This window comes from Muscardinus avellanarius (genome assembly GCF_963383645.1).
Source record: "Muscardinus avellanarius genome assembly, chromosome: 1".
Classification (NCBI taxonomy): Eukaryota; Metazoa; Chordata; class Mammalia; order Rodentia; family Gliridae; genus Muscardinus; species Muscardinus avellanarius.
Genome location: NC_137786.1, coordinates 221,790,909 through 221,812,171, shown reverse-complemented (window position 1 = coordinate 221,812,171; position 21,263 = coordinate 221,790,909). Strand labels below are relative to the sequence as shown.

Sequence of the window (21,263 nt, the reverse complement as noted above, 5' to 3'; positions counted from 1 at the left end):
TGCTGAATTTGTTTTCTAGCTCTAGGAGAAATTCGTTTGTGTTTTGAATCTTCTAAGTATAGCAAGAAACAATTACATACTGCTGGTTCTAGTGCAATTTATAATAGCATTGGAGGAGAAGGCAATCATCTGTGAAAGTAGAAAGGATACGTTTGCTATTTAACATGAAAGAATTGCTTTCACTAAGAAAACTTACAAGCCAAAGATGAAGATTTATATTGTCTTTTCCTAGTTTGTTCTATTTAAGACAAAACTTTATTTCTACCAAAGGAAATCATTTGATAATTTAAAAGTAAAGTGAGCTCAGTTTAATTTTTTATTTGTAATAGGAAAACTAAATCATCACAAATTTATCCTTTCTAATCCTCTTTAAGAGTGGTTCTTTTCTCACATGATGATTTACTCATTGGTGTTTTGTATAAATAGATGAGCATCCCTGGAGGGTATATTGAGTTGGACACACCATCCTTTGTTAGGATTTACTGCCTGTTTGTTTCTAAGTAGTAACAATTGTTCTCAGTGTGGAAGACAAGTTCTTATTCTGATGTAGTTAGCTTTTTATGCCAGAGTTTTTTCATACAGTTTTTCATCTCTGAATTTCTCAAGGTGTATATAAGAGGGTTCAACATAGGAGTGATAATTGTAAAAACCACACTTATGGACTTATCAATAGGAAAGGTGGAAACAGGCCTAACATACATGAAAATACAGGGAACAAAGAAAAGGATGACCACTGTGATGTGGGAGCTGCAGGTGGACAGGGCTTTGCGCCTTGCTTCTTGACTGTAGGTTTTAAGGGAGTTTAGGATGAACCCATAGGAGATTAGGAGAAGGGTTAAAATAACCATACAAATTGCTCCACCATTGGCCACCACAGTGAGGCCTATGAAGTAGGTGTCAGTGCACGCAAGTTCCAGCAATGGGTACATGTCACAGATGAAGTGGTCAATGACATTGGGACCACAAAAGGGGAGGTTGTACACAAAGATGAGTTGAACCACAGAGTGGGTGAAACCTCCAGCCCAGGACACCACCAACAGGAGGATGCAAACCCGCCGATTCATGATGGTCAAGTAGTGCAGTGGCCTACAGATGGCCACATAGCGGTCGTAGGCCATCACCACCAGAAGGAAGACCTCAGCACCACCAAATAAGTGTTCTATGAAGAGCTGCCCCATGCATGCTGGGAAAGAAATTGTCTTCTTATCACAGAGCAAGTCTATGATGAGCTTTGGTGACATGGCAGAGGAATAACCTGCATCCATGAGCGACAGGTAGGCAAGGAAGAAGTACATTGGGGAGCCCAAGGAGGGGCTGACAATGACAGTCACCATGATGAGAAGGTTCCCTGCCATCGTCACAAGGTAGATGAATAAAAACAAGACAAATAATGCTTTCTGCCCGTTAGGATCTTGAGTGAGTCCCAGGAGGACAAATTCTGTGACATTGTTACTCTGTCCCATTTACTCCTCTAAAAGACTTGCTTCAGAGATGAGAGTTCAAAAGAAAAGGACCTGCCATAAAATCATCAACAGGACCATGAATTCCCATGTCATGGAATAACCTCCATCACGGTGTCTTCTACAATGATGGACAGAGTAAATATTCAGTTCACGCTTTTTTCTTTCAAAAATCCCAGTAGACCTTCCTGTTATAATTCTACTTTTCCTCAGAAAATTTTGTTTGGAGCCTAAAGATTAATGGTTCATTCTCTAAGCCTTTGTTGATGTTCTCTAAAGGAGAGGTATCAAAAGGCAAACAGGAAATCATATATTGCTCATATTGGACAGTTTAATTAATTACACATTAAAATAAAGTATGTAAAATATGCTGTACAGCTTCAGTCACAAACATCTCATACTCTAAAACCAAAATGTAATAGTAGCAGGTTTTCAAATTAAATCTTTAATACTTTTCTAAAAAAGAATTTCACATATGTTCTTAAAATAGTATTTTTCAAAGCATAATACCATAAAATACCATATGTAGTACTTTACAATACAGCTTTATAAGTTTCTCTAGCCGGGCATGGTGGTGCACACTTCTAAAAATCCCCTCACTTGGGAGTCTGAGACAGGAGAATTGTACAGGTTCAAAGCCAGCCTCAGCTACTTAGTGAGGCTCTCAGCAACTTAGTGAGACCCTGTTTCCAAATAAAATATAAAATAGGTCTGAGAGTATATCCCAGACATAGAAAGCCCCTGGGTTCCACCCCCAATACCACTAAGTAATAATAATAATAATAATAATAATAATAATAATAATAATGTTTCTCGACTTCTCTGAACATGATAGACATCTGCTCCTTCAAATACATATATGCTTAGTATAATATGTAATTTTAGTTCAAATGTATCTAAATTCATTATACTTCATTGATAATATATTATGCAATGTATAATATCTAGTAATCTGAGGTAACACATTCATTGGTTTGTTTTTTAGACATGTAAAATGTATCACTTGCATTTTGGAAATAGGGAAAATAAACACCTATCAAGAGTAATAATAAAAATGATACCAAGGATATCAAAGGATACCAAAGGATATCAGAAAGATACCAAAGGATATCAAAAAGGATACCGAGCACTGATAGAGCTAGATAAATCATATAATTGTTCCAATCCTAGTATTTTAAGGAAACTCTAGACTACTCTACACTGGTCTCCAGAGTGTTTGTCCTGATGTATGAATTATCACCATGCATTTCATTCTTACGAATAAGTGCAACATTCCAACAAAAATTAATTAAAAACATATATATTTTGTATGTTCTAATTTCTGTTATTGCTAGCTTCATTCATCCAATTCAGATACATCCTATGAGAATGGCATGTAAGATTTTACCTGTGCTTCAACATATCACAAAAATTTTAAACTACTATCAACTGTGAATTGGCTTATGAAATTACTTTTTTGGTCTTGTGCAAATAGTAATTCTTTTACTGAAGGTTACTATAGATATCTCACTAACAATATATAATCATAGAACACATCATCATGTATGGCTGATCATTCTATCAAGAAGTAACTCCAATTTTCACATTTCCACGCTGGTTTTCCATTATCTCAGAAACATGTAAATACAAAGCTATAAAAATGTTTAAATATCAATATTTACAGGGGAGAGTGAGGAGTCATAATGGGTGAAGGGTATAATAAGTATGTTATATATGTGTTCCGATATGCCACAATGAAGCCCATTATTCTGTATAATTAAAATATACCAGCAGAACAATTGAGAATTGCCAAATTATGGGATCAGCCTAGATATTGATCAACAGATGAATGGATTACAAAAATGTGTTATGTATACACAATGGGATTTTACTCAGCCATAAAGAAGAACCTATATATATATCTGGAAAATATTATGCTAAGTGAGAGTAGCATATCTCAGAAAGTGTAGAGTTCTATGTTTTCTCCAATGTGTGGAAGATAGAGAAAAACGGGAAAACAAAAGGGATTCCAGATAAAGGAGTAGAGCTACCAGTAAGAATAAAGGAAGTAGATTTGGAAAGGAAGGTGAGAAAGGGAAAGGGGAGACTTGATGAAGAAAACAGGTGAAATAATGCTGTGTACATGTATGAGGGTATCAAGTCCAATCTCATAATGTGTGAAGAGGCAGGGGAAGGGGGATGTATTTGGGAGGAAAATAGAGCAAGTACTGTGTGCATGTATGTGTCTGGCACTCTGAACCTCATCATAATGCAAAATTGCAATGCAAAAATAAATGTATAAAAATAGACAAGTTTTTAAAAAGCACTTAATGTATAACTGTCAGCTAGTATACTCATTTGCTTGAAAAAAAATGTCTTCATGGAAAAACAAAACTGCTATGTTTGCATGAAAATTGGCTTCATTCATGGAAACTGAGTCAAACCCATTATTGAATAGCCTATTAAAAGCATTTAAAGACACTAAGATTACTTACACAATTTTTCTCATTTCAGTCAGTTACAGTGAAGAAAAATTTATGACATTCAGAATTTACAATTCTTGTATCTTCTCTTTTACTCTTTACCAAACAAAGTAAAGGATGGAAGTTAACATCACAACAAAGCTGGTGATTAAAGCATCTCACCAGGTATAAACACAAATCTTCAATCTCTCCATTCATATAGAATCTTTCTCTCAGGTTCCTTCCTTTCTGATTAAAAATATGTCCCTCTATCTCTTCAGTCTCATTCCAGCAATTTGAGATCTTCCACAAACTTCTCTAAGCAATAATATAGAAAGGAAACATTGCACCCAGAGAACTAGACATAATCCAGAGAGGAAGCATTTGCATTTCAGAAACTTCCTGAGTCTTTCTAACAGGAAAATGATCCATCTCCTTATAAATACAGACAGAGTTTATGACATTGTTACATTACCACTAAAAATAGATTAGCTTATTAGAATACTTGGAATGAATTCAAATGAAGTAATTTCCCCTGAACAGGCGTCTTCCCTTGGACCATCCCTAGAGGAGGAAGACTTGCCAGCAGAGTTTGTGCCTGGCATCCACACATGTCAGTGATTCACAGGGTCCCATGTGACTGAAACAAAAAAATGCTTCTGGATAAGTCTAAATGGCAGACCCCAAGTGTCATGAACAACCTCTAATATAAGAACAAAAATTTAAAAGTGTAATGATTAATACACTATGAATTGCAGATTGAAATATTTAGGTAAGGCAGTAAAATAAATTCAGGAAGTACTATAAATGAAATGACAAGGAAAATGTTTAACATCTGACTGAAGATATAGCTCAGTGATAGAATACTTGCATAGCATGCACAAGGCCCTGGACTACACCCATAAAAAAGTAAAAGAAGAAGATGAAGATGAAGGAAAAGAAGATTGTTATATGTATTAATTTAATTATAATTCCAGAAATAGAATATGTAAAATAGCCAAAATATTTACACAAATAATAAGATTGACAATATATTTGTAAAAGAACTAATGAAGCCAGAAAAAGAAATGACATATCCAAGGTACTAAATGAAAGTGATTATCAACATATCATTGAATATTGATTTAAAAACTCAAGTAAATATGGTAAAAATGCAGACATTTTTCTAACAAAATGACATAATACTTAAAAGTTTTTGATCAATCAACTGAGCTATATAAACACCTACTGAATTAACTTCAGGAAGAATGAGAAGACTCTAAAATGGTAAAAGGAAATTCAGGAAAGAGTAAAGGGTTGGGTTCTATACATACCATCAAAAAAGAAAAAATAGAAACTAATGGACCTTGTTCTTATGCACAATAAATATCAAAACGTCATTCTACAAAAAGTGACCTACATATTTAATGCAATCCTTTTTAAAATACCAATGACCTTCTCAAAGCTAAAAAAATCAATCCTAGATTTTATATGGAGAAACAAAACACTCAGAACAGCCAAAGCAATTCTGAGCAATAATAACCCAACAGAAGGCATCAAATACCTGACTTCAAAATACACTGCAGAACTGTAGTAATAATACAGCATGGCACTGGGACAAAAACAGGCATGTGTACCAATGAAACAGAATAGAAGATAAAGAAATAAATCCACACACTGATGGCTAATTGGTAGTCAACAAAGGTGCCAAAAATACACATAGGGTAAAAGCCTTTTCAACAAATGGTGTTGGAAAAATTGGTTACTCATTTTTGGAAAAATTAAATTAAATTCCCAAACTCTCACTTTGCGCAAAAATCCAATCTAGATGTATCAAAGACCTGGTAAATAGACCAGAGACTTTGAAATTAGTAAAGGAGTACATAGGTACAAAACTACAACTTAAAAGTACAGGTAGATATTTCCTCGATAATACCCCCAAGGCACAAGAAATTAAAAATGAAGATTAATTAGTGGGATTGCATTAAATTAAAGAGCTCCTGTTCAGCAAAGCTATCCAGACCTGAAATAGGGAGCCTAGAGAATGGGAAGATCTTTGCCAGCTACTCTTCTAATGAAGGACTAGTATCTAGAATATACTAAGAACTTAAGAAACTTATTGCTGAAAACAAAGACAACCCAATCACAAAATGGGCAAGTGAAATAAGTAGACATTTCACAAAAGAAGAAATGCTAGTGGAAATAAATATATGCAAATCATGTTCATGTATGTCACTATCACTATGAGCTACATTATGAAGTGAGACTCGACCAATAAAATATAAGAGATGACTAAGGTAAAAATATATATGAAGCCAGGCGTGGTGGCGCACACTTGTCATCCCCGTACTTGGGAGGCGGAGACAGGAGGATTGTGCAGGTTCGATATATATATATATATATGAAGCCAGGCAAGGCGGTGCACACTTGTTATCCCAGCATTTGGGAGGCTGAGACAAGAAGATTGTGGTTTGTAGACAGCCTCAGCTACTTAGTGAGGCCCTTTGCAACTCAGTGAGTCCCTATTTCAAAATAAAGAAAAAATAAAGCTGGGGTGTAGCTCAGAGGTAGAATGCCCTTGGTGGTTCCATCCCCAGTACCGCAAAAATTTTATATATATATTATTATATATATTATTATATATATTTTATTATATATAATATTCATTATATATATATTATATAAAATTATATATTATGTTTATATATGGAAAATATGTTCAATATCATTGGCAATAAGGGAATTAAAATCAAAACAACACTGAGATTCCATCAAACCCAAATTATGATAATCATCAAGAATTAAAAGAACAATAAAGATTAGTGCAGATGTGGGGAAAGAAGAGCTTTGCTACACTGTTGGTGGGATGGCAAATAAGTTCACCCACTATGGAGATCAGTGAAGAGATTCCTCAGAAAACTTAGAAAAGATCCATTATATGATGCAGCTATACCACTCCTGAGTATCTTTTCAAAGGTTCTAAAATCAGAATATTATAGGAACATAATCATATCTATGTTTATAGCAGCACAATTCATAATAGCCAAATTATGAAACCAATCCAGATGTCCATCAACAGATGAATGATCACAAAATTATGAGATATATACAGAATAGAATTCTACTCAGAAATAAAGAAAAACAAACTTATGTCATTTGCAGAAAAATGTATGGACCTTGAGAATATTATGTTAACCAGTCACAGTAATTGAAATGTCATATGTTTTCTCTCATATAAGAAAGCTAAAGAGTAATCAGGACACTAAAGATAAGAGAGGAGGAACTCCAGTGGAGCCAAGGCGTTCTGAGAGAAAGGAGTGGGGAAGAATACCAATAAAGGAATCACTTCTATTAACATTATTGACAAATGTGAGAATACCGAGGTCAATCTCAGTATTCTGTATGGGTAATGGGGACAGTGGAAGAAGCCCAGGGAAAGCCCATCAAGGGTTATGTGTATGTATGTCATTTTCAGTATGAACTGCATTATAGTGTAAGGCTATAATGCACCAATAAAAGTTTAAAAGTATTAAATAAAAAATAACAAGATAGACTGTACCCAAAAAGTGTGATCAATTTTATTTAAAAACATAAATAAGCCAAATTTCCTATATTTATATGTGTACAAAACAGAACTCAATGGTAACAGCCTTGGCAGAGAAACACCTAAATAAAAGGATATGGAGGTATAAGCACAATAGTGGAATAAATCGCATACATCTTCATCCAAAGAACATTGTTTATTCTGTGATGAATTTGTATATTTCTTTTAGTAGTAGGGCCGTTTTGACAATGTTTATTATTATTATTATTCTAGAATACATGAAGTCTTCCCATCTTGTAAAGTGTTCTTCAATTTTTTACTTAGTGTTCAATAATTTTCACTGTAGATATCATTTTCCTCATTGGTTAGATTCATTCCTAAAATTTTTTAATGTTATTGTGGATGAAATTATTTTGCAGATATCTCTTTCAGTGAATTCATGGTGGGTGTAAAGAAAAGGTATTACTATTTGTACTCAGCTATTTTGCTGAATTTCTTTATTATTTCTAGAAGACTTCTGGTTGAGGTGTGGATTTTACAAGCATAGTAAGGAACTGTTATACACTACTGGTGCTAGTGCAACTTATAACCGCATTTAAGGGGAAACCATCATCTGTGAAAGTGAATGTATAAATATCCTACTTAACATGAAAGAATTTCTTTCAGTTAGAAAACTCTTGGAAACCATAGATGATGATTTATATTAAGATGAAATCAGTTTTATCTTCTCATAGTTTATTATTTTGTAGAAAAAATTGGTTTCTACTAAACAAGTCATTTGTAAATATAATAGTAAAGGAAGCTTAGTTTTATTTTTTTTACTTGTGATTGGACAAACACATCATCACTAAGAGTGATTTGATCTCTTTAAGAGTGGCGATATTCTCATAAGATAATTTATTCCAATAATTGATGGCTTTATGTAAATAAAGAGATGCATCCCCAGAGACCATGTTCTGTTTGACTATATCATTCTTTCTTAGGACTTACTGCCCATCCATTGCTTTAGAAGTAGAAACAAAAGTGTTCAACGTGGGAGACTTGTTTGTATTCTGCCTGTGGCTACCTTTTTAAACCAGAGTTTTTTCATAGCATTTTTCATCTCTGAATTTCTCAAGGTATATATTAAAGGATTCAACATAGGAGTGAAAATGGTAAAAACCACACTTAAGGATTTATCAATAGGAAATGTAGAAACAGGTCTAACATACATGTAAATACAAGGAACAAAAAAGAGGACAACCACAGTGATGTGGGAGCTGCAGGTGGACAGTGCTTTGTGCATCCCTTCCTGACTGTGACTTTTAAGAGAGTTTAAGATGAATCCATAGGAGATTAGGAGAAGGATGAAGACCACCGTACAGATTGCTCCGCCATTGGCCACCACAGTGAGGCCTATGAAGTAGGTGTCAGTGCACGCAAGTTCCAGCAATGGGTACATGTCACACGCGTAGTGATCAATGACATTGGGACCACAGAAAGGGAGATTGTACACAAAGATGAGTTGGACCACAGAGTGGGAAAAGCCTCCAACCCAGGAAATAACCAACAGGAGGCTGCAAACCCGCCGATTCATGATGGTCAAGTAGTGCAGAGGTCTACAGATTGCCACATAGCGGTCGTAGGCCATCACCACCAGAAGGAAGACCTCAGCACCACCAAATAAGTGTTCTATGAAGAGCTGGCCCATGCATCCTGGGAAGGAAATCGTCTTCTTTTCCCATAGCAAGTCTAGAATCAGCTTGGGTGAGATGGCAGAGGAATAACCCGCATCCATGAGTGACAGGTATGCAAGGAAGAAGTACATCGGGGAGCCCAAGGAGGAGCTGGCCATGATAGTCACCACGATCAGCAGGTTGCCCACCATCGTCACCACATAGGTGAATAAAAACAAGACAAACAATGCTTTTTGCCCATTGGGATCCTGAGTGAGGCCCAAGAGGACAAACTCTGTGACATTGTTTCTCTGTTCCATTTATTACTCTAAAAGACTTGATTCAGAGATGAGAGCTCAGAAGAACAGGACCTGCCATGAAATCGTCAACAGGACCATGTATCTCTATGCCATGGAGTACATCTCGATCATTATACCTTGTACAATGAACAGTAAACATTTAGTAAGATTCTATCTAGTTCATCTGACAAGGAGCCAAATAGGTCTTTCTGTCACAATTCTTCTTCTCCTCAGACTATATTGTTTAGAGCCTAAAAGTTAGTGGTTCTTTCTCTAAGCCTTTTTTCAGGAGAGCAGTCAAATCCAAAATCCATTAACATATTGGTGGCACATGCCTGCAACTCAGCTACTGGGGAGGCTGAGACAGGAGTATCCCTGGTTTGAGGCCAACCTTTACAACTGAGTGAGATCCCATTTCAAAACAAAATTTAAAAAAAATAATTTCAGCTAGAAATATAGCTCACAGGTAGAATGCCCCTGGATCAATGCCCCAGCATGACAAGAAAAAATGCAAATTGAAACTATGCACCAAAAATCACACCACTTCTGAATTATCTCACTGAATGCTATTTTATCACTGTAGGCATTAGAGGATTAGTTTGTCATGCCTCAATGGATGCATAAACCTCTCATTGAATTTCAAAATACTGGACACTGAACTATATCAAATAATAACATAAGAATAAGCTCATGGATGCCTATATCAGTGACTTCATCTGACTCTGCCATCTTTTTCGGGAGCTATAATTCTGCCCATTTTATCTTTGCCCATCACCATCCTTGAATCATTTCCACTCACCATCCTGATTCTCAGCAAATATTTAACTAAACTTACCTAATTTATTACTTTTACCAACTATGGTGTTAGCTGCAAGTATTTTCTTTTCAGGAGTTATCTAGGTTTTAAAGGACATAGAAATTAAAGACAGAGGTAGGAATATTGGAACAAGGTTTCATATATAGGCTTCCTAGCTTTTGAGAGTGCTCAAAATAGAATTTCAGCATCTAGATTTTTTTAAAAAGTGTATTCAAAATAAAAATCCTATTCAGTGTGAGAAGGCATGGATTTAGCTATTTTCTGTTTTTTTGTTTTGTTTAGTTTTTTCTTTTTTTTTTTTTGTCCTGGGAATTGAACTCACAGGCATTCTACCTCACAGCTATACCCCTAGCGTCATTTTTATTCTTTTTTAATTTGAAACAAGATCTCACTAAGTTGCAGAGGGCCTCACAAGTAGCTGAGGCTGGCTACGAACCTGCAATTCTCCAGTCTTAGTCTCCCGAGTACTGAGATTACAAGCATGTGCCACCATGCCTGGCTTGGGTGTAGTCACTCTCTAAGTAAAAATACACATATGCCTCAGAATGCACATTAAGAAACAGAGGGAATGAACTAGATCTTAGAATTCTTTTCAGTCCAAATAGCTATAACAGTATAAGTCCTACATTATGGTATTCTGTTGACATTTTTTCTTTTTTGATATTTACATAATAAAAATATTTTCCAAGCTTTTAACAATTTCTTAAAACATCCTAGCATGTGATAAGTGGAATATATTGGCTACTGTGGCCAAATAATGACTCTAAGTTTTTCCTCAGGTATGTTTCCAGGTTGGACCCAAAACATCTCCATGGAGAGAGCATAGCCCAGTGATGAATAAATTAGACTCTGTAGCTGCACTGCTCTACAATCCCTGGTTCAGTTTGTTACTATTTGACCTTGGGCAACTGAATCACCTTGCCTGGGCCTCTGCTTTATCACTATTAGCATAGAAATGCCGGTAGCACTTGCCTCTTAGGATAATTTTTAAATTACATGTAAAGTGCCTAGAGAACTATTTGGTCTCTAGTAAAATTTAAGTAATAAATTACAGGTAATTACAAGATTGATAAATATTTAGCTATGAGCATAGGATCAGAATAAATGATCAGGTTCTCAATTTAATAAAAATGATATAATTCAAGACATAAATAATTTTTAACCAATAAGTCCTGAACCCTTTTTTAGACATAGGAAAAATTTATATCTATGAGGAGCTCTCTATTTTATTGTATTTAAAGAAGAATAATACATACCTGTGAAGAAATGCATTTAGATTAGAGTGAGCAGGAGGGTTCCCTTCCTGTGGATTTGGTAGTGGAAGGGGTTACATGGAGAAAGAGTTTGAGCTTCTTTAGAAGCCACCCGTAATGAACCTTCTACATCTCTCGTTCACATTCCTTCTTCCATCGGATTCAGGAGATATTCTTTAAAAATACAGATGAATAAAGGCACAGCTGTTGAAGAACTTAGGGGCATAGTTCCAGGTGGGGTGGCACACGCCTGTAATCCCAGGAATACTTGGAAGGCTGAGAAGGAGGATCGCAGCCTGAGGCCAGCCTCAGCAATTTAGCAAGATCCTTAGGATCTTAGTGAGAACTGACTTCAAAACAAATACAGAAATGGATGGACGTGTGTCTCAGAGGTATAATGTGCCTGGGTTTGATCACATGTACCAAAAAATCAACAACAATAAAAAAGAACAAAAACAAAGAATCTAAGAGTATAATATAGTTTATAGTCATGTCTCATTATCACCTCTTACTTTCTGCATTAACTTTCCCTAAACAATGTTGGATTTCACCAGAAAAAACATCTAAGAGCTCAGTTGTGTGTGTGTGTGTGTGTGTGTGTGTGTGTGTGTGTGTGTGTGTGTGTTGCTAGAGACTGAGTCCATGGGCATTCTATCTCTGAATTATACCCCTATTTTATTTTCTTTTTTATTTTGAAATTGCTCTCGCCAAGTAATGATATTGGACTCCAACCTGCCATTCTCGGGTCTTAGCCACACAACAATTGAGATTACAGTCATTCAACTCACAGTCAGCTAAGTTTAATTATTTACATGACAAAAAAGAAATATTTAAAATGTTGTACAATTTGCCAGGCGTGGTGGCGCACACTTGTCATCCCTGCGCTTGAGAGGCTGAGACAGGAGGATCGTGCAGGTTCGAAGGCAGCCTCAGCTGGCTTAAGAGACCCTGTTTCCAACTAAAATAGAAAATGGGTCTGAGAGCATAGCCCAGAGGTAGAAGGCCCCTGGGTTCCATCCCCAGTACCACCAAAAAAAAAAAAAAGTTGTACAATTTAAGTCATAAAAATTTGATACTATAAGGCCCAAAATTTAGTATGACTGGGCTTTAGTAAACCATTAAGTACACCACTTTTCTAGAAAAAAACTAACATAGTTTCTTACAAACATGTTCTTTTTTTGTCAAAACGATACTATAAAAACAAAAATACAGCCGGGTGTGGCCCTTATAATCCCAGCATTTGGGAGGCTGAAACGGAAAGATCATGGTTTGAGAACAGCCTCAGCTACTACTTAGGCCCTTTGCAACTCAGTGAGATTCTGTTTCAAAATAAATAATAAAAAATAGGGCTGAGGGTGTAGCTCAGAGGTAGAATGCCCCTGAATTCCATCCCCAGTACCATAAAAAAATACCATACATAGTAGTTACATAGTAGTTTCATATAACTCTCTCTATAAAAATATATACAGCACATCTCTGAGCATTAGTTTCTCTATGTATAAATATAAACATTTTACCAATATGATATTAAAATTCTCACATAAAAGCTCATAAAAGCTGGGCATGGTGGTCCATGCCTATAATCCCAGGACAGGGAAGCTGAGACAGGAGAATCACAGATTCCAGAACAACCTCAGATGCCTAGAAAAACCCCCAGCAACCTATCAAAACATGTTTCAAAAAATAAAAAGGTTTGGGGGCATTGCCTGGGGGTAGAATGCACCTGGGTTCAATCCCCAGTAATACACACACACACACACACACACACACACACACACACACACACACACGGCCACATAATCTTCCAGAACATAATAGCTATCTGTCCTTTTATATTCTAATATCTCTGGTATAATATGTAAATTTAAACTTTAAATTTTTAAATTCAAATATATCTGAAGCAATTGTCCTTCTCTGTTAATATATGCAAAATATAATATTCCATAAACTGAAGTAATAAATCAATTGATTTTGGGCATGTAAAATGAATATCTTACTATTTGGCAAAAAGGAAAATAAATATCCTAATGAATAAAGCTATTTAAATATCAACTTTGATAAGAGAGGGTTATCAGTGGCAATGGGTGAAAGGGTACATTCAAGATATGTAATACACATGTACAAATATGACAAAATGAAACCCATTATTTTGTATAATTAAAATTCACTAATAGCACAAGTCACAATAGCCAAGCTATGGAACCAACCTAAGAGTCCATCAACAGATAAATGTATTAGGAAATTGTGCTACAGGCACACAATGGAATTTTACTCCATCATAAAAAAGAACAAAATTATGTCATTTGTAGGAAAAGAGATGAAAGTAGAAAATACTATACTGAGAGTAGCTGTCTCAAAAAAAATGTAGGGTTCCATATTTAATATCAAATGTGTAAGCTTGGGAGAAATTGGAAAGCAAAAGCAACTCTGAATAAACTAGAAGAGATACCAGTAGAAGAGAGAAAGAGAACTTTAGGAAGGGCAACCGGAGATTTGATGAAGGACACAATTTAAATAATGCTATGCACATATACAAAGTTATCAATTCAAATCTCGGTAATAAAGGGAGGAAAGGGGATGGAATCCAGAGGGAAATATAGCAGGTGCTACATGCATGTATACATCTAAAACTCTGAAACTTGGTATGGTATAGAACAAGAATGCACCAATAAAAGGGTAAAAATAAATGAAGACATAGTGAATAAAAAAAACTGCTAATGTATAAAGGTCAGTTAGTGTTCTCACCTGATAGAAAAAGATCTTCATGGAAAAACAAAACTGTTATGTGTACATGAATATTGACCTTAACCTGGCAAAATGTATGATTTGTTAACACAAATAAAATATTAAAGGGCACTAAGATTACTTACACAACATTTCTCTTTTTTTCTTTTCTATCAAATACAGTGAAGCAAACAAAAAGACTTCAAGAGTTTGTAACTTGTGTGCCTTCCTCCTCAGCTCTGTGCCTAACAAGGCAAAGGCTGAGGTTTGACTTCATGAGGAAGCTAGTGGTGGAGATTTCTCACAAACGCAAGCAGAATTCTTCAATCGCTCCATCAAACTGCATCTTTCTCAGCCCCATTCGTTTCTAATTAAAAACATGTTCCTATATCTCTGTAATTTCACCCCAAGATATTGAGAGCTTCCATGAAATTCTCTAAGCAGTGATGTATATCACAAGAAGACAAGACACCCGGAGGACTGGACAGCAAAGATGCACTCCAGCCAGGGAAGCATTTGAGTTTTCAGAAACCTCTTGGGTCTTTCTAACAAGAAAACAATCTATCTATCCACTTGTCTATACAGACACACTCTGTGATATTGTTACTTTCTCACTAAAAATAAATTTGTTAGAATACTTCAAACAAATTCAAATGAAGTCATCTCCCTTGAACAGGTTTAGTCCCTTGGACAATCCCTAGAGGAGAAAGATTTGGGCCCTGCCAAGAAAGAGTAGCTGACTGCCAAGTGCTGTGAAGAATCTCTAATGTAAAAAGAAAGCTACAAAGTGTAATGTTTAATAAACTGTGAGTTTCATTTTGTTCAATATTTGGATAAAGCAAATGACATTTAAGCCAGGTGGAAGGAGGAACCAGCCCTAGTTTCCTTCTGCCGCCAACCCAGCCAAGGACAGCTTCACTCTGACTATGAGGGTCTCTTCCCAAGATTCTCTGGGATTCAGAGGCAAGAAGCTTGGAACTGGAGAATTTGTTGATTTTCTAATTCTTGAAAATATTATGGTAATTCTGCACTTTTAAGGGGAGTGGGAGCTTTTGATCATTCCTGAATCTGTGTCAGTTGAGATTGTAATGATCTCTATTCCATTATTTCAGCCCCTAGATTTCAATCCAATATTAATCCAATATCTATTTAAACAGAAAAGAAACAATTATTTTCCAACAAAAGTACTTCCACTGTTACTCCCTTAACCTGGCTTCATTGAGCATAAGACATTTATGTTTAGATATCAATTGGACCTTGCCACATAATATGAATATTAACCAGCTAATGATCTTTATCAGGTGAAAGGCACACGTAAATTGCCAATTTTCAACATATGTAACAAATAGATTGGCTCTAGAAAATGTAGTATGTATCTTTTCTAAGAACACTAAGCACCATTCCTATATGGGTGAGTGGCAAATTCTGGATGAATGTATCTTGAATTCTGAAGAACCATATAATTATGATCAAAGTTATTGTGGCACAAATTATGATGGCAGAATAGAAAACTTCCAGTTGAATTCAAAACATACCAATGCTTTCTTACTTATTTAAATGAGGTAAAGAACTTTTGCTAGATCAGCTGATGTCTACAACAGAGTAAAATAAAACTTCATTTGCTCCAACAAGAAAGACATATTAAAATATTTCTAGATGTTTTCTACAATGACATCATCATAATGCACAGTAATTATAGAGATGATCTATATCTGTTGCCAAAGTAGAACACCAGAATATATATATATATATATCTTCTATGAAAACATAAATTATGTATTTTGCACCAAATTTCCAAATAAGATCAGCCAAAAGAGCTAGGGAAATGTAAAAGTGCATGGACTTGAAAGAATTAAAAATTCACATTAAAGTTTCTGTGGTGCTAGTATTTTGAAGAAAATTTAGAAATCTGAACCCTGCATTTTAAGTCTCTCTTGAAAAGCTATAAAATATTTTTGGTTTATGGTACTGTAGAGAAAACGCTGGGACATTCTACCACTGAGCTATACCCCAACTCTTTACATATTTTGGTGCTTGCCTAAAACTTCCATTCCTCCTATCTCAGCCTCAAAAGTATTGTGAGTACTGATCTGCACCACTATGCCCACCTAATAGAGAATTTTTATTTTTAAGGAAAGCAAACCCAAAGGCATTCATCTACCAGTCTACATTTCCAGTCTTCATATTGTTTCATTCTGAAGCAGGATCTTGCTAGGTTGCTGAGAGTCTTACTACATTGCTTAGGTTGTCTTCAAAGATTTGATCCTCCCACCTCCGCTTCCCAAGTAGTCATATTACAGGTGTGAACAAACATGGGATAATTTCTAAAGTCTTACAGAAGAGCCTCAAAACATCAGTGGAACTTTCTGTATAAGCTTTACCTGAAGAACAAAAAGAATATTTGCGGTCTTCCATGAAGCGGAGAAGTGTACTTTGTATTGCAAAGGATGTTATTCTTGTAATAATGTCAGTCATCAATACAATAGTCCTCAAAGGAACTCAAGCCCAGCTTGGATCATCTAATTTCATGGTTGAATTATGGCTATTTGAGGTTTTTGCTTTTTCAATCCTCTTCGTTATCTAGAAACACAGGAAATCCCCTCTTAAAGAAGAAAAAACTATAAAATATCTTGATTTGTCTCTGTCTTTTTATACACAAACTCTAGCACTTGAGTAAAAATAGTAAAGTATAGAAGACAACTGAAAGGCAAGAACAAAAAACAAATAAATAGCCAGGCGTGGTGGCGCACGCTTGTAATCCCCACGCTTGGGAGGCAGAGACAGGAGGATCGCGCAGGTTCGAAGCCAGCCGCGCGCGCTGGCTTAGGAGACCCTGTTTCCAAATAAAAATGTAAAAATGGGTCTAGGAGTGTAGCCCGGAGGTAGAAGGGCTTCCAGGAACCCCAGTACCACCAAAAAAAAAAAAAACCAAATAAATAGAAGTAGATATTTCTGAGAGGATTCGTGGGTAGAAATGAAAAATATACAAGATGAATAATAAATTGAATCTTGTGTACTTAAACATTAAAATACATATTATCTGAAATTAAAAACTTCATGCTTGGATTTAATAGCACATTATAAACAAATAAATAGAGAAACAGTAAACTGGAAAAAAGATTACAAAAGCATATCAAAAGATAGAACAATAAAATAAATAAAGAAAATGCTATAAAGCAGAATTTTTAAATATAAGACTAAAGATATACTTTATTGGTAGAATACTTGCATAGCATGACCAAAAATTTGAATCTTATCCTTTATGAAGAAGAAAGGTAAAGGAGGAGGAGGAAGAGGAGGAGGAAGAGGAGGAGGAGGAGGTGGAGGAGGAGGAGGAGGAAAGTAATGTGCATATAACTGAAGTATAATTCCAGAAATAGGAGAGAAAGAGAATAAAGTACCCAAAATATTTGAAAAATACTGCTGCAATTTTTCTGAACCTATTGAAAAACATTAAGATCGAGGCTTTGGTTCATGGAAAGTTAAAAGTTTCATTGTATATAATTTTTAAGGAAAATGTTTTCTAAAATATGGATTAGGTAGGCAAAATAATGCCAAGAGACAGAGAAATTTTAAGGAAATACTGTATTCAAAAAAAATAAAAATAAGACTGACAATCTATTTTTTAAAAGAAGTAATGAAAACCAGAAAAAGGAATGACATCTTCAAGGTGCTAAGTGAAAGCAAGTATCAACTGATAACTGAATATTGATTTTAAAATGATGAAATAAATTTCCTGACATAATGAAAATAGAGATCTGTAACCAACTGTGCTATATGGAGATCTACAGAATGATCTTCAGGAAGACTTTAAAATAGGTTAAAGGAGCCGGGCGTGGTGGGGCACGCTTGTAATCCCCGTGCTTAGGAGGCGGAGACAGGAGGATCGCGCAGGTTTGAAGCCAGACGCGCTGGCTTAAGAGACCCTGTTTCCAAATAAAAAAATTTAAAATAGGCCTGGGAGTGTAGCCCAAAAAGTGTTCCATCCCCAGTACCACCAAAAAAAAAAAAAAAATAGATTAAAGGAAATGTAGGAAAGAGTGAAGGGATAGACCTTCATCACCAAAAAAGAAAGAGATAGACAAAGACAAAGAGAAGGAAAAACAAAAAATAGAATGAATTATGGAATCAAATGAATATTAATTATAGGAAACATTAATAAATGTAAAAATCAGAAAAAGAATTATAACCAAAATCATGATCAATTTTATTTAAAAACCTAAGTAAGCCAAATTTCCCATTATAAAAACAGAACTCAATGGTAAGAGCCTTGGAAGAGAAACACGGGGGTAAAAATTAGAATAAAAAGATGAAAATACAATAGTGGAATTATTGTATACATCCTGGTCAAAAGAATACTCTTTCCATATAAATGGTATTTCAATAGGGATTCCATTGAATTTGTAGGTCAGTTTTGGTAATATGGCCATTTGACCATATTTATTATGCCTTTTCAAGAACATGGGAGAGCTTTCCATCTTCTGAGATCTTCTTCAATATCTTTCTTTAGTGTTTTTTATAATTTTCTTCAAAAAGGTCTTTTATTTCCTTTCTTATGTTTAGTCCTACATAGTTTTCAGATTATTTGGAATGAAATTGTTTGCCAAATTTGTCTTTCAATGAATTCATGGTAGGCATAGGGAAAAGCTAATGATTTCTTTGAGCTAATTTATATCTGCCTACTATGATGAATTTGTTTATTATCTCTAGAAGACTTTTGATTTAGTTTTTTGAACCTTCTACCTATACCAAAGGATGACTATACACTTCCGGTGCTAGTGAAACCTAGGGAGGAAAGACAATTATATGTGAAAGTGAATGTTTAAATATCCTACTTAAAATGGAAAACAATTTTCAATTAGAAAACTCCTACAAACCATAGATGATGATGTATATTAAGATGAAATCAGGTTTATCTTATAATAGCTTGTTATATTGTAGACAAATATTTTTTCTACCCAAACAAGTCATTTGTAAATCTAATAGTAAAGTGAGCTTACATTCATTTTTACTTGTGATTGGACAAATGCATCATCACTAACTCTCTTTAAGAGTGGTCATACTCTCATGAGATAATTTATTTTACTCATTGATGTTTTATATAAAGAGATTCATCCCCAGAGATTATGTTCAGTTTGACTACATCATCCTTTCTTAGGACTTACTGCCCATTTATTGCTTTAGAAGTAGAAACAAAAGTGTTTATTGTGGAAGACTTGTTTGTATTCTGCCTGTAGATAACTGTTTACACCAGAGTTTTTTCATAGCATTTTTCATCTCTGAATTTCTCAAGGTATATATTAAAGGATTCAACATAGGAGTGAAAACAGTAAAAACTACACTTAAGGATTTATCTACAGAAAAGGTGGAAACAGGTCTAACATACAGGAAAACACAGGGAACAAAGAAGAGGATGACCACAGTGATGTGGGAGCTGCAGGTGGACAGAGCTTTACGCCTCCCTTCTTGACTGTGACTTTTAAGAGAGTTTAGGATGAATCCATAGGAGATTAGGAGAAGGATGAAGACCACCGTACAGATTGCTCCACCATTGGCCACTACCGTGAGGCCTATGAAATAAGTGTCAGTGCACGCAAGTTCCAGCAATGGGTACATGTCACACATGAAATGATCCATGACATTGGGACCGCAGAAAGGGAGGTTGTACACAAAGACGAGTTGAACCACAGAGTGGGAAAAGCCTCCAACCCAGGAAATAACCAACAGGAGGCTGCAAACCCACCGATTCATGATGCTCAAGTAGTGCAGTGGTCTACAGATGGCCACATAGCGGTCGTAAGCCATCATCACCAGAAGGAAGACCTCAGAGCCAGCAAGGAAGTGTTCTATGAAGAGCTGGCCCATGCATGCTGGGAAGGAAATCGTCTTCTTATCACAGAGCAAGTCTAAGATCAGCTTGGGTGAGATGGCAGAGGAATAACCCGCATCCATGAATGACAGGTATGCGAGGAAGAAGTACATCGGGGAGCCCAAGGAGGAGCTGGCAATGACAGTCACCACGATCAGCAGGTTGCCCACCATCGTCACCACATAGGTGACAAAAAACAATACGAATAATGCTTTTTGCCCATTGGGATCCTGAGTGAGGCCCAAGAGGACAAACTCTGTGACATTGTTACTCTGTCCCATTTATAATTTTAAAAGACTTAATTTGTAGATGAGAGCTCAGAAGAACAGGACCTGCCACAGAATTGTTAACAGGACCATGAATCTTCTATGTTGTAGAACACTTCTCCATCATTACACTTTCTATAGTGATGCACACAGGGTAAACATTTAAAAATCTTCTACCTAGTTCCTCTTACAAAAAATCCAATAGACATTCCCAAGATAATTCTACTCCTTCTCAGACAGTTTTATTTGAGACCTAAAGGTTAATGGTACTTTCTCTAATCCTTAGTTGAGAAGTGTAGTCAGAAGTCATTTATATGTTGCTGCTACTTGACTGTAATCCCAGCTACTAGGAAGGCTAAGAAAGGTAAATCACAAGTTGAAGTCCAGTCTTGGGAACTTAGTGATGCCCTGTTTCAAAATTAAAAATAAAATAAATGGCTGGATATGTAGATCAGATATAGAATGTCCCTGTGTTCAATTCACAGTACTGCAAAATAATGCATATTAAAAATACATTTCTTCTTTGCCCAAATTTTGCCAATAATGAACAAAGAAAAGGTTCCTATTTTCAAAAACTTACTCTCTAGTAGTGATAACAAACTAAATCTATAAATGGACACCAAGTCAGTTCTTCAAGGTGGTAGTGTTTGTGGGGGGTAACTTTTCAACATGATGTGCATAGCACCAAACAGTACACCATTTCTGAAAGATCTCAGTGAGTTCTGTTGCATTCCTCTCTACCTTAGGTGGTTAGTCTCTCATGTCTCAAAGGCTGCTCAGCCTTCATGAATTTCTCCTTAAATTACAAAATACTGGATTTGGAACTGTATCAAATAACTACAGGAGAATAGGCATGTTGTTATTTGTAGCTTACTCATTGGACTCTGCCTTCTTTTTCAAGAGTTATAATTCTGTCCATTTGATCTTTGCATATACTGCCATCCTTGAAACATTCC

The 21,263-nt window shown here is 35.6% G+C and overlaps 2 protein-coding genes across 3 annotated transcripts; both read right to left on the bottom strand.

The window, feature by feature from the left end:
* Positions 1-536: 536 nt before the first annotated feature.
* LOC308265746 (olfactory receptor 4A5-like) lies at positions 537-9,399 on the bottom strand (the record flags this gene model as incomplete). Of its 2 annotated transcripts, XM_080699588.1 has the most annotated exons (2): positions 537-1,348; positions 9,285-9,399. In XM_080699588.1, the coding sequence occupies 2 exons, from the start codon at positions 9,397-9,399 to the stop codon at positions 537-539; spliced, it is 927 nt and encodes a 308-aa protein (XP_080555714.1). The 2 variants fall into 2 exon arrangements, with proteins under 2 accessions (XP_080555714.1, XP_080555713.1); XM_080699587.1 differs by lacking the exon at positions 9,285-9,399 and having other exon boundaries at positions 537-1,463.
* Positions 9,400-19,374: 9,975 nt separating this feature from the next.
* On the bottom strand, positions 19,375-20,322 carry LOC308259711 (olfactory receptor 4A5-like; the record flags this gene model as incomplete). Its single annotated transcript, XM_080690903.1, has 1 exon — positions 19,375-20,322. One exon carries the CDS (start codon positions 20,320-20,322, stop codon positions 19,375-19,377), a length of 948 nt encoding a protein of 315 aa, XP_080547029.1.
* Positions 20,323-21,263: the final 941 nt, after the last annotated feature.